The sequence below is a fragment of the Amphiura filiformis genome, chromosome 16 (genome assembly GCF_039555335.1).
Source record: "Amphiura filiformis chromosome 16, Afil_fr2py, whole genome shotgun sequence".
Taxonomy (NCBI): domain Eukaryota; kingdom Metazoa; phylum Echinodermata; class Ophiuroidea; order Amphilepidida; family Amphiuridae; genus Amphiura; species Amphiura filiformis.
This window is the reverse complement of record NC_092643.1, coordinates 41,285,375-41,298,741: the sequence shown is the minus strand read 5'-3', so window position 1 is coordinate 41,298,741 and position 13,367 is coordinate 41,285,375. Positions and strand designations below refer to the sequence as shown.

The following is a 13,367-nucleotide window of genomic DNA, read 5'->3' as shown; positions in this document are numbered from 1 at the left end:
CTCAACCCCACCACAACCTACATCCGTCTAAACGAGATGATACTAGTATATAACATATTAAAAAGTAAAATTAACACAAGCTGAAATTAGAATATGCTTGTAAATATACAAGCGAGAAATATCGTTTTTAAAGTCTATGTATTGTAATTGCAATAATTCGATGTCTATAGGACAACTTGATTGATGATATTTTTCATACCGCTTATCAGATTGATGATATTTTTCATAACGGTTATGTGAACAAAATAAAAATGAATTAGTGAAAAGACTTTAGACCCAGTCAATGCCATGCGATGAGCCGTTGAAGTTCATTTTTTCTTGCGAGAGTAATCACGACAAAAGAAATCAATGGTTTCGATGAAGGAAATCAGACTGGCACCAAAGAAGAGACCGAGAGCACCACCCCAATCACCTAGAAAAGAAGCAACATTTAAGAAAATGTCATCATTTGTGTTAATATTATTTCAATTCAACACTTAAATAAAAACATTTAATTAAACAAGTCCGCTAGATATTAAGTAATAATTATATTTTTACCATCAGAAGACATTTTCAATAACTTTACTTTATTACTTTAATTAAAATTAAAAACAGGGAAAATATGACACAACATCCAATGGGGGAGTAACACAAAGTATATAAACAGAGTTAAAACCCGACGTTTCGAAAAGACAAAACTTTTCTTTTTCAAGGAGTAAAAAATGAGACCTGCTCTCAATATAGTGGAGACCAGCTCTGATCATAAAAAGAAGAAGATAAAAAGCTGCATTGACTAAAACATTGATTAAGCAGCAGAAAATAAAAGAAATCTAAATAACAGTAGAGCCTAGAGTGGGTTAAGAGAGGTGTGAAAAACCATAACAGCAGGCAAAGTATGGAGAGCCAAATGGGACAAAAGACTGGGGAAAGGCACAAAAAAGATATGGTAGGCCAAGCAGGTCACAAAGGGGGAAAACGACATGGTAAGGGAAAATTGAAAATAACCAAAATTAGAAATGATGCTAGGCAATAAACCAAATTTGTTAGATCTTTCTATCGAAAATCGATGCTTGGTCGATCCTTTTTATTTATATGATTTATTATTGTTACGTATGAATCTTTTCATGAAATGGCATTAACAATACACATTAGCCAGTAGTTCTGATTAATTAGTAATAGATATTTCATTAATAACAAACATCGAAGATCGATCCAAAAATCGAACAAAAAAGTGCAATAGAGCAAAGAATCAATATTTATGTAAGAACCAAGTCAAACTTTTCCACTATAGAAAGATTCTATAAATGCCACACTCCATAATCACCTTCTGTGAAAATATACAGTGAATCGCGACTACCGTTTAATTGCTATGAGTCCTTTTGCTGCGATACCCAATTTCGTTATTTGTGCACGAGGTACCATATATTTTGAATGAGAGCACACAATGCCCGGTAAAGGCACCAGCTCGGAAACTGACTTTAACTTAAATAAGGTAACTTAAATAAGGTTGCTGTTTGCGTTATTTTTTTTCTATTCAAATAAACTTTCAAACATTACTTATAAGTCCTTCATACCTCATTTAACTCCAACTCCAGTTTTTTTTTAAAATTCCAGTATGTCCAACTTACTGGATGTTTTGTAATTCACTACACGTAAATTTGCGCGCATTTCATTTTGACATTTGAAAAAAAAAAGCCTACAAATTTGTATGTTTTTGACATCTTTAAAGTAAAGGTGAAATGAAAATAACATCAAATAATGTTTCTTCTCCTAAAACAAGACCAAGAGCAATAACACGTTGGGTGCTCCATTTTATTTCAATGACATGCCAATGAGGTTAAGAAAATGGCAATTGTTCTAAATCTACCTTACGCAGAGTGGGCTGACATCCAAATTTTAGATGTCTCTTGGACAAATATTTAAATTGGGTATCGCTGTAAAATGTCCCATAAGCGGTAATTTCTAATCCCTCGATTTTTCCACACAAGGTCACTGATGGATATATCATATATAAAATGTTATAAAACCTAAAATGTTCAACTCGGTTCTTAATAAAATGGATTCTTTTCTTTATTGCACCTTTTGACTCACCCTGTATATTGATATAAAAGGCTTGATTGAATTTATATTATATAATAGCCTAATAGGATACTTACAAATAAATTGGAATAGCTCGTAGTCTTTCTGCTCTGTGATACTCTCAACCTCCATGCTTCCAAAGTAAATCTCCGCCATAGCCATATTGGATCTGATAACGTATAAAGTAGAAGCAACTACTTTAAAACCTGTTAAGAACTGCTTTTTATAAGATTTGCTGGTATAATAATACACAATATTTAACTGTAATGTAAAAGATTCGATAGTCATTCGTCTCTAACATTTGTCTTCAATTCAAATCCATTAAGATTTCACACCACCAAATAAAATTATATGGTTGTGCGCCCTTAATTTTACTTCTCAGAAAAAACCATACATGCAATTTAAATGAGCAGAAATTTGCATAATTTTGGCAAAATTTGGATTGGTCATGATTAGTATTTTTAAATACTGCAAGTGTACCACAGATGGGAGAGATCGAATAACTTTTACTGATTTTAAGCAGCCTTTTCTTTACAGAAACACTGGCATGATTTTGCCTGTAAAATATGCAATTCTCGGACATCGTAGACTTCGAGGGCCAGTCGTAAAAAATAATGACGGTCAATCTATATTTTTCCCAGCCAGAGGGAGCAGGCAGGGCTGATTTCAACTATCATAGCTGTCGCTTAAAACTGAGTCGCTCCTGTGAAGAAAAAATGACGTTTTCTTAAGGCAAATTTAGCACATATCTCTATGGGACTCTAATTTGGTGGTGTGAGATCTTAAGGTAAATAATCAATGTACCATTTTTTTTTTGTAATTTTTTTATAACTCTAAAATCATAAAAAACTACAATGTACTAAAATTGAATTAGGTGTATTTCAATACTCGTTTAGAGAAAGACTTCTGTAAAATATATTTACCTCATGGATTTTGTTGTTAAATCATACATATTGGTCGTCTGAATCACACTTTGTCCAACTTCCATATAAAATGCGTACAGCTTCGGATAGAAACATGACAAAATAAACTGAAATCCTTCGTCTAATTTGTAGTCTTCATATATCGCATCACCAAACGCGTCAAGTGTCATATTCTCCGGTTTGTAGGATTGGAAAGTATCAGAGAGACTGGTCGCAAAAGTTGTTTTGTAAAAGCCAGAATGTAGATAAGATTGCCTAACTTGTTCCTCTGCCATGAAGTATACTGGAGATCCGTAAGAAGCATTAACGGGTTTTACGTTAAACTCTGGTCGGACATTTTCATAGACATATGCTATACAGTACTCAAGTAATACGTACGTAATAGGTTGGACAACCCCCCAGAAACCGTTAACCAGTGTATATAAATCAGCATCAGGAAATGCTTCTTCCAGAGTTAGCCCATCTTCATTCCTTTGTTCTGTAAGCCATGTGTATATTTCGAGGAACCCGGCATTATATACCGTTCCCACACTGGATGCTGCCCGGAAGGCTCTGAAATTGGAATATGTCAAGTGACAAAAAAATAGTTTTAAAGTTCCCACTCCCCGTACTGTTTTACATTATCCAAAAAACGTTCATTCCCCGTGACTGAAAACATATTTTTCAGACAGTATTTCCACACAGTGTAATTCATTTATCATATAAGTTCGTTATACTACAGTTTGTCCACTCTGAAGTACAAAGTGACGACGCGCGCGTACACAGCGCGTTAACAGTGCGTAGTGTGCGTTTCTGATGCAGGTATGCGTACCTTCAACGTCGGCACAATGTGTGCGTCCGCGTCGGTACTTTGTACTTCACAGTAGACTGACTGTATTCTTCATGTGTTGTTTATTCTGAGTAAACCATATTTACCATCAGCTCGCCCAAAAACATATCAAAAGTTCACAAAAATCCCAGCAGTGGAACAGTACCGAATTTACATAAATCCAAAATGGCCGCTTATGCAGGGGTGAAATTTTCAAATTTGGTAAAATCTTGCTAAAACCATACCCATGTATTGCTCTTGTGATAAGGATTCGGAAAAAGTATAGGTTTACCCATCTCCAATGTACATTTCTTGAGTTATAGGGGAAAGGTCAAATGTCAAAATTGGTACTGCACGGGGGGGGGGGGGGAAAAAAAATAAAAAATTCTCTGATTTTATTAAAAATGGTCTCATATTGTTCTGCTTACAAAAGCATTGAATAAAAAGAATAGTTTGCTATATCTCAGGTGGTTTGGTAACACGGCAAAGAAGATCAAATCCCATTGAACCGTGTTGACCTTGACCTATTTTGTGGCGTTACTTATGTAACAAAACATCCAAAACAATGCAACCTTTACCATTTCGATTTATTTTTGCCAAGAGAACAATTTGAGACCAGTTGGATTAAAATTGGACTATATTACAATTGTTAACGCGCGCCCGTGGGCCCATATTTGACCTTTTTGCCTATAACTCATGAACTATATTTTGGATACTGGTCAAACCATACATTTTCTGAATTCTTATGATAATAGCAATACATTACTATGGTTATTAATAAGATATGACTAACTTGGAAATTTCGCCCCTGCATAACCGGGACGTTTGATGTGTTCTTAAATATGCTATTCTGAAATGAATGGAGATTAAATGGATTCTGTTGTAGTTAGTGGTGGGTTATCCCCTTAGTTTTCTTAATTTGACTAGCCTATTCCTTTTATAATCACTTGACATTTCCAAACTAATTTAATGATTTTACTTACAATTCGTCGACAAATGCCCATTGTTCATATGAAAAGTCAAACTTGAGCTGAAGTAATAATGGTAGCGTTTCAGATGGAAAAGTAGATTGCGAAATAGACACACTGTATCTTGATTCATCACAGGCATCGTGACATTTACATATATCCTTCTTCTTTGAACTGAAGTATTCTATGAAAATGCCAAACAATTCATAATTAATACCCATCCTCCTCTACAAGAGACACAATATTTGTACCAGTCAAGAGAGGGTTGTTGCATACAACCTCCTCCGTAATTTTTTATAAAATTTTTCTTGTTGTTTTGATATCAACGTAATATGTATCGCTGTCTATCCATTGACATCAAAACATAGGCGTAGATCCCGAGGTACCCCCCCCCCCCCAATATTTTGCAAGGGGGGATGGTCCATACAATCATCCCCTCAATGTTGACGGCTGTATGTGGGTTTCTGACCAAATTAATCTCATATTTGGCCACTTTAGCCCACAAAAGGGAAATTTTTTACTTGTGCATCATATTTCAACCATTTAGCTTCAAAATGGCAACAATTTTTCGCGCATTTGTTACATAAACTTATTCTGGAGCCAACAGGTGCTGTATTCAGTATACTTCGAGAAAATTTTTCCAACTTCATCTCCCCAATGTCAAAAAGAAATCTACGCCACTGCATCAAAATAAGTACCATCAATCTCCATATTACAATACTTATCATTTGAATATTACAAATAACATTTACCTCATGTTTTTTCCTTGTTTAATTTAGTTGTAAAATATTTCTCCCTTCCGTTTCATCATTTCTCTCGTGCTTTGTTCGGAACTCTAAGTCCAGTACCTCTTTGCTGCCTTTCCCTTTTGGGTTAGTGCCTAAATGTTTAACTTAAGGTACAGCTGTAACCAGAGGATGATTTAACCACTTCCCATCACGCCACTGTGTTGAATTGCGGTTAGCACAGCCGTGTGAGTGAACATGACACCACTGCTCGCACATTGCATTGACGGGCATGGTTAAATTTGAATTTGGACTGATATATTTACAATAAAAACGCATTCAAAATGCTAGTCGATTTCACATTTTATGTTACCTACAGAAGGTGTGAATTATCCTTTATGCATACATCACTTTTGTTCTGAAATCGACCAAGTAATAATGACACACGCACAATTCTTAAACAACATCTTTTGCACAGAATTCAATGGGATTTGAAAAGTAAAGTGGCAGTTGAAACTCTAGTGTTAACACGTTTGCAGTGCATGATGGGGCTTCCTAAGTCATCCTCTGAGCTGTAACATTGAGATTGATTGCACTTGCTGCCCCGTTCCATTTTAATTCGGCAACATTTTCGCCCAAATATTCCCACCAGAGATATAATTGGCCGATAAAAATAATACTCATACAGAGGGAATGTAGAATGTGCATAATTTATATAATTTTATTAACCTTCAATATCAGTGAAAGACGTGACAACTTACTATGGTTACTATAAACGCAATTCACCAGCATGTTTGGGTCGCAATACGGAGCATCACCTGAAATGATAAAAAATGTAATTATTTGGTTTCTAAGCCAAAAACACAAAAGTAGTGTTCGCACAATGTTTTGTTTTGTTTGTTTGTTTGTTTGTTTTCTCATTTTTTAATGTTTTCTATATTTCTGAGGCTTACTGGCTCAGTATCAGACAGGAAACAGGCAAATTCACCCGAGATTGAAATCATTAGAAAAGTAACTTTACCTGGCATGTAAAATGACCTACAACTGCAGTTTGAAACTATAAAATCCGTCTCACACTCCAGAAAACATTTCTCTTTAGTGTAGTTTCCCTTCAAGTACTTTGGCTTGCTAAGTCGTACGCAGGTTCCATATGGTTCGGATAAACGTGTTATCTGAAAAGAGTCAATGTTTGTAGATGTAAATACAAATTTACAATAACTTATTGTCCATTATGTATTGTGTTCTTTTATTTTTCACTTTATAACAGTTAGAACAGCTAAAATGACGGTACCCTTCGTAAGAAATAGGGATTTACTTCAGGGACCCTTTATAAAGAAAGGGTATTCGGAACTTACGAACGGTTATTTTAAATACCAAGGGTTAAAGTTTCATGAAATGAAAACCAGATGTCTTCCGCACAAGCCTTTGTCTTGGTTCCAGCCTACCTCTCCTCCTTCGCGACAAAGGATCACAATCCAGTTTGGAACCGAGACAAGCGATTGTACGTACTCTGAATTATGAAACTGATCTCACAATCTGTGAGAGGGTAGAGCAGCCGTCACTAAAAAGAAATGGTGACTGAGACACAACTTATCTCACGCATTGGAACGGGCCATCAAGTGTCACATGACTAGCCCAGCTGGTCAGTTGCCTGATGAAGCCGGGCACCGCTTCTCCCTCCCCAAAAAATAAAGGAGAGAGGAGAACGACAGAAAAGGAGAAAATGGCGAAAAAGAGAACAGTTTTGTACTGTTTTATGCTGTCAATTATTTAGCACTATCCCCTGATCATGGTGATCAAAACTATATAAAAAAATCAAGAAATAAAATCCTTCATTTTCGCTGAAAAAGTACATCTATAGAAATCGTGAAATAACAGCTTCACCTCCCGGCTTTACCTCTCTTGGTTGCACCCGCAGTGAAGTATGCTTTCCAACATCTACTTCGACACCAAAATTGCGAAGATCTGGCACCTCGTCTCGCGGATGAATTAGCACCTTAAAACCGGTGTATTCGCGAGGTGATGGAATATGTGTATCTACAGATGCTAATAACACTAAACTAAGTCCTTGCAGCTGACCTGTAATATAGAATAAATCATCGTGAGAACGCAAATAAAGGTTATCGTTCATTACACATATTTTCTCATATTATCTGTTTGGCCGAGTAAAAATAAAACTTGTTTCTCGTCCGGGTTTAAAAAAAAGGAGGGGAGGCTTTTTATTTTTTACCGAAATACTGGTGTAAATACCCATATTGGGCCCTGTATTTACTTATTTAACGTATAGAATAATGCCTGAATAGAGGAGGACGTCTTTTTAAAAATTGTATTGTTCTGGTAGGAAAGCCCATCTAATGGTCACAGAACCCTCCAGGTATTTTGGTGGTATATTTTATGTTTTTGTTGGTACACATTTGTATGATACTGAAGAATTGAATATCTAATACAACATTCCAACGTTATTCTACACACGGTGTGTCAAAGCAAATCATGTTGTTATAGAGATTGTGCATGCGTACTTACCTGGAGTTGTTATTTTCTGTTTTGGCCACACTGAGACAGAATTGAATGTGTAACAAACTCCATAATTGGTAACAGTTGTTGTGAAGTTTGATGATGTACAATCTTCTCCGTTAAACTGGCAACTGCATTAATGCAAAAGGAACTCTTTGAGTTAATCCCATTTAATCATAGTTGTCACTTTATTGATAAATGAATATTATGAATATTAAACTATATATATATAGGCCTACAAATTCAAAGTATATACCTATATATATACACGCTTATACCACAAATTAATTTGCTCGTTAGATGATATACATTCATAACCTCCGCGTATTACACTATGTGCGTCCCAATCAAATTGCTCACACGTAGCGAGGAATTATGCATTTATTTATTTATTTATTAGACTTCATCACCGGTACATATAAAATTATTGCACATCAAAATATTGAAAAAAACTAAATAAAAAAGCTTTAAAAAAACATGTTAAAAGACCAGCGAATAGGCTAGGATTAACAGGAGTAAATTCACCGTAAAAACCATCCCAACTAGGAAAGACCTAATTAAATAATTTGGAAAAAAGAATGGAATGCCAGGGGCAAGACTTTAAATGGGCTTACAATTTGGGCACCGGCAAGTAGAAAACCAGGTGCAGGTATCAGATGGAACAAATTTGGAATAAAATTGAGACTTTAAAAGAAGAAATGGAATTGGATAATCTAGTTTCCAGAGGCAGCTGGTTCCACAAGGGAACAATGCGGTTGAAGTATGATTGTTTGTGGGATTTAGTCTTAAAACTTAAAGATAACACAAGTGGATCTGCATATTTATCTACATCAAATTCACATTGCCCCAACTCGCATCAATAAAAAAAACCCAATGTGTATCGGCAGTCCAGGGGAAAACCCATGTTTTGCCATAATATGCGTTGTGCTTTTCCCTTTTGCCTGTTTCCGTTGAAACTTATCCAAATTGTTATTAGTGGATGGCATGATATACACACACAATAGCAATCCTGTCAGAAGTATAATCGCGTGACTCTAATGTTTACTGGTCACAATTTTCTCGTGACTCTAATTGATTGTCACAGATACCATGGCAACCACGTGAGTCTAATATCACATTTTCCCGATTAGGTAATTCACAATTTTACGAACTGTGTCATATCAAATTTAAGGTGACAAAAGCGAATTGTATAACTTACGCCTTTATAGTTTCTTCTTTAGTGTGAGCGTTTTCCTTAACGAATTCAAACAACGATGATCCACCAGGAAACTGGTCAGGTAATGGAGTGTCCGAATGGTCAACTAATCCAGCAAAAGGAAACAACAACTTGATTTCATCAAAGCCGACATTCTGAAGCTCATATAGTCCACCATAGGCTGCTCTTAATGACGTTTGACTGCAGTGTAAATATCAATGATTTGTTATTATTTTTTAAGTAGAAGAAGTAAAAGAAGAGAGTTTTCCTACCCCAATAGCATATAATATGTTAGCTTTAAGTTTTGTTACATTTTCTTATGATCAATTCAAAATGGTTTTGTAATGTTATATTAAATCTATTCCATAACGGTCACTCTATAGGATAATAGGATAGCTAGGATTAATATAGGATTATTATATAGCTGATATTTGCTTTGGATAAACCCTGCTCAAGTGGTGGACAACAAAGCTTTGCAATTTGTATAGGTGCACATATAAGCCAACCGTTAACAATGGAAGGACATTCCTGAACCCTCGTTGACTTGGGGATGATTTGAAATGACCGCCAATTATGATGGTCTGATATTGATTGATTTTGCTCCTTGCAATGTGGAAAAAGAGACGCAAGTAGCAACCGACAAGAAGTACCTTTCGTTGTGACTCGTCACATATAGCTAACCTGCATGGATACCCAGGCAAAAATTTAGGCATGAGTCATGCCCATGAACATGCCAAGATCATGCCATGAACATGCCATGAACATGCCCTATTTTCGCTAGCAACGTGCATGAATTTTCGCGAATTTGGGAAGTTTTGGCTGATTTTTTACCCTCACACATGAAATTTCATGCTTATTTGTGTCGTGCTTTTTGTAAGAGCCTTGACATATTCCCGGTGTCGTCACTTAACATTCAAAGGCGTAACGCATGATCGTTCCCCAAGTCAAAAATACCCCCCTATTTTGCGCGGTTTCAAGAACATTTTCGTCATTTTTTACCCCTATTTTACACGAAAACGGGTACAAATTAGCCTTAAAAAATACCCCTATTTTTTGCATTTCAAGTACACTTTACAAAAGTACCCCTTTTTTAACATTTCAAGAACACACACAAAAACACTTGTTCTGATTCATTGTCTTTTCTGAGAACTCTGGCATTTGCCTAGACTCGCTTGCCAGTCCTATATACGCCGTACCTATGTATATTGAGGACTGGCTTACGCCATTTTGGATGCCAATGGGAAATACACACTTAACGATTTGCGCCGGTTAGAAACTTGAAAAAAATCTTTAAAATTTCATCAATGTATATAAAAGTGGTACCAACCTTATTGTGCTTGCTAATTTAAGACTCGGTTGAAACAAAATTAAGGATCGAATGCATTTCAAAAAGGCAAAATTATCGTCAAAGTTCTGCCGAAATCGGCACCCTTGCGAAGGGTTCAGAATTCGAATCGGGAACGAAAATATCCGATCTTTGCGATCAAAAACACAAAATAACAACTTTAAACATACTATTGGCAAAAGACATTATTACCAAACAATATAGAATAGAAAATTTGACATCATTTTCTCAAAATATTAAAGAAATTTGCTCACTAGACATCGAAAAAGTACGCAATCCAATTCCCGTTCAAACGCGTGGGAAACTGAAAGTGCATAATCCCCACTAGCATTTGCCACGAATTCCCTCACTCAAACCACTATATCAGCCCCATCTTTAGATATTTTCAAGAAAAACCTCTAGCTTGCTGGTCACCAAATAGTTAGCGATTTGCGGTTTTCACCCTGCTGACTACAACTTCAGAAGGTTCAGAAGGAACAATTCCTTTATGAGCTTTTATGATCAGGTGCCATTTCGAAGAGTTTGTGGCCCGGTTTGTGGGTACCCAGTTTGTCAAGGCTCCGGAGGCCGGGCGCATCATTAATAAAGCCGATGAAAAAAGTCCCATGGAATAAGTCCCCAGTGACGTAATCGGTGTAAACAAACCATGAAACAAATAAAACCGAGTCGAGCGTGTTGCTGAATATTTAGGCAAAAATTAGGCAGATCTATTGAAAGCAAAAAAGTTTCACAAAAGTGAAATCCGGGAGTAAATTGAGCGAGAAATGTTAAGATTTCTTGGGATTTCAACATTATCATGATACACAAAAATATACCCTATTTTTTAATTTCGAGTACACCATCGTCAAAAACAACCCTATTTTTTAAACATCGCGAACATAAAATGTTCGCGAACATAGTTTAAAAATAATCCCTTTTTTCGCGAAATTGGGAACGATCATGCGTACACATAGTCAATGTTAAGTGACGACACCGGGGACATATTCAGGGCATGTTCATGGGTATTTCATGGGCATGAATCACGGTCAATGTCAAATTTTCTCTACTTTCATGCCATGAATTCCTTATTCAAGGGCGTCAATTTAGTGGGTGGAGCTATCAACATACATTTATAATTACCATAGCTCCCTCTATTGTTTATGGTTGTGAAAGATATTGGGTATTTTATCAAATCATACAGTAAGCAAGCCGGATGATCATGATGATGTAGGGCCTATACCGATATTAAACATTTTAAATAATAGAATCACCACATATTCATACACATGTGATGATGAGACATGCACATGAATGGGCTGCTTAAATGGTAATAATATAGTATGATTATATACTATATTATTTATGATTGATTTTTAAATATAATTTTATAAATTCCTGTGATGGTCATTACACAGTATTTTTTCACTGTCGGGAATTTTAGGTTTGAGCAATTCAAAAAGTATCCCATATTTAAATGTATGTTGATAGCTCCACCCTGTTCCATAGTTGATACGATCTGATTGTGATGATTCACCACTGCAGCGAAATTACAGCGCTTTGAGTCCTCTAAGATCTGGAGAAAGGCGCTTTATAAATCCAAAATTTATTTATTATTTATTATTATGTTAGTCCAAAAGAGTATAATCAAAATATGCCGTGCCATTTTCAACCCATTCCCTAGTTGGTATGAATACTAACCAATTTAACATAATATGACGGTTTAGTGGAAATGTTTTGATCAGAATCAAGATGGATAAACTTAATATCAAATGTTGAACAGAGTTCATGTTGCACTCATGACACTGATTCTATAAACTGACAATGGAAACAAATTTCCTCCAATTGTTTTTATGTCATATCCCATATACACACATTTTATGAGGATGTAAAAATATGTGAAGTTCATCAGACAAGTGAAGTAATTTCCCCGGGGTAATTTCACTTCCCACATTTTTTTTTGTTTACTCAATATAATCACAAAGTGAGTAGGCCTAAACTTTTTTTAAAGGTTAGGCTGAGTAAAAAAATACATGTTTCTCGTCCGCGCCCTCCTCCTTTTTGAAAATTTTGAAAATTTCTTTTTATTTTGTAAACTTTCAGTTTTAACTTGTTGAAAAAGATGTTTCAGAAGTTGACTTATTTTACGGCTTTGTTAATGCATAATACATCATTTAAGAAGAGTTTTGTGATCACTAGAGGGACCTTCCTCTCAAAACAATAAAATAAAAAGGGCCTCCTGATTTTTCTCAGATATCAATCTGTATGTCGAATACCCCAAATATGGTGCCAAATACAGGTATTTAGCGTCGTTTTCCAATAAAAATAGAAAATAAAAAGCCCTCATCCTCCTAATTTTTAAAAACCTGGACGAGAAACATATTTTTATTTTTACTTGGCCTTACTTCATGTTTACTTTAGGCCTACATGTATTTAGTTTATTTTGTGAAAATATGTAATTATGCAATACATTTACCATGTTTACTATAATCAAAATATCAGAACATGGATTTGAAACATAACATAAACAACATGTACTTGAACATGACACCATCATAATACATGCATTCACACTTGCTCAGTTATTAAATTGGCACAAAGAAAATTATGGTAGCCATCATAATTAAATTTGACAAGTGGACATTAATGTTTTGAAGTCATTAGGCACGTCCACACGGAGGACTTCTCGAGCAAAAGCTTGGGGAAATATGCCGTGTGAACGCGCTCAAGTATTCCAGGGTCCAATCCCTAAGTTTGCCCCCGGGAGTTTGCCCCCGAAATTTATCCCCAAGAATTGTAGGGGATTATACGATCATCCCCGAATGATGCCCGAGTGCTACTGCCGTGTGAACTGT

The 13,367-nt window shown here is 35.7% G+C and overlaps 1 protein-coding gene across 1 annotated transcript in view; it reads right to left on the bottom strand.

Annotated features, from left to right (window-relative positions):
- Positions 1–276: 276 nt before the first annotated feature.
- LOC140136410 (acid-sensing ion channel 1A-like) overlaps positions 277–13,367 on the bottom strand; it is a 35,072-nt gene continuing 21,981 nt past the window's right edge. The window contains exons 3-11 of the mRNA XM_072158135.1: positions 9,195–9,392; positions 8,006–8,127; positions 7,380–7,561; positions 6,504–6,654; positions 6,244–6,300; positions 4,773–4,941; positions 2,982–3,533; positions 2,136–2,227; positions 277–412 (exon numbers count right to left, since the gene is read on the bottom strand). Of these exons, the coding sequence (XP_072014236.1) occupies positions 309–412; positions 2,136–2,227; positions 2,982–3,533; positions 4,773–4,941; positions 6,244–6,300; positions 6,504–6,654; positions 7,380–7,561; positions 8,006–8,127; positions 9,195–9,392 (1,627 nt within the window). The 3' untranslated portion in view covers positions 277–308. The remainder of the gene's footprint in view (positions 413–2,135; positions 2,228–2,981; positions 3,534–4,772; positions 4,942–6,243; positions 6,301–6,503; positions 6,655–7,379; positions 7,562–8,005; positions 8,128–9,194; positions 9,393–13,367) is intronic.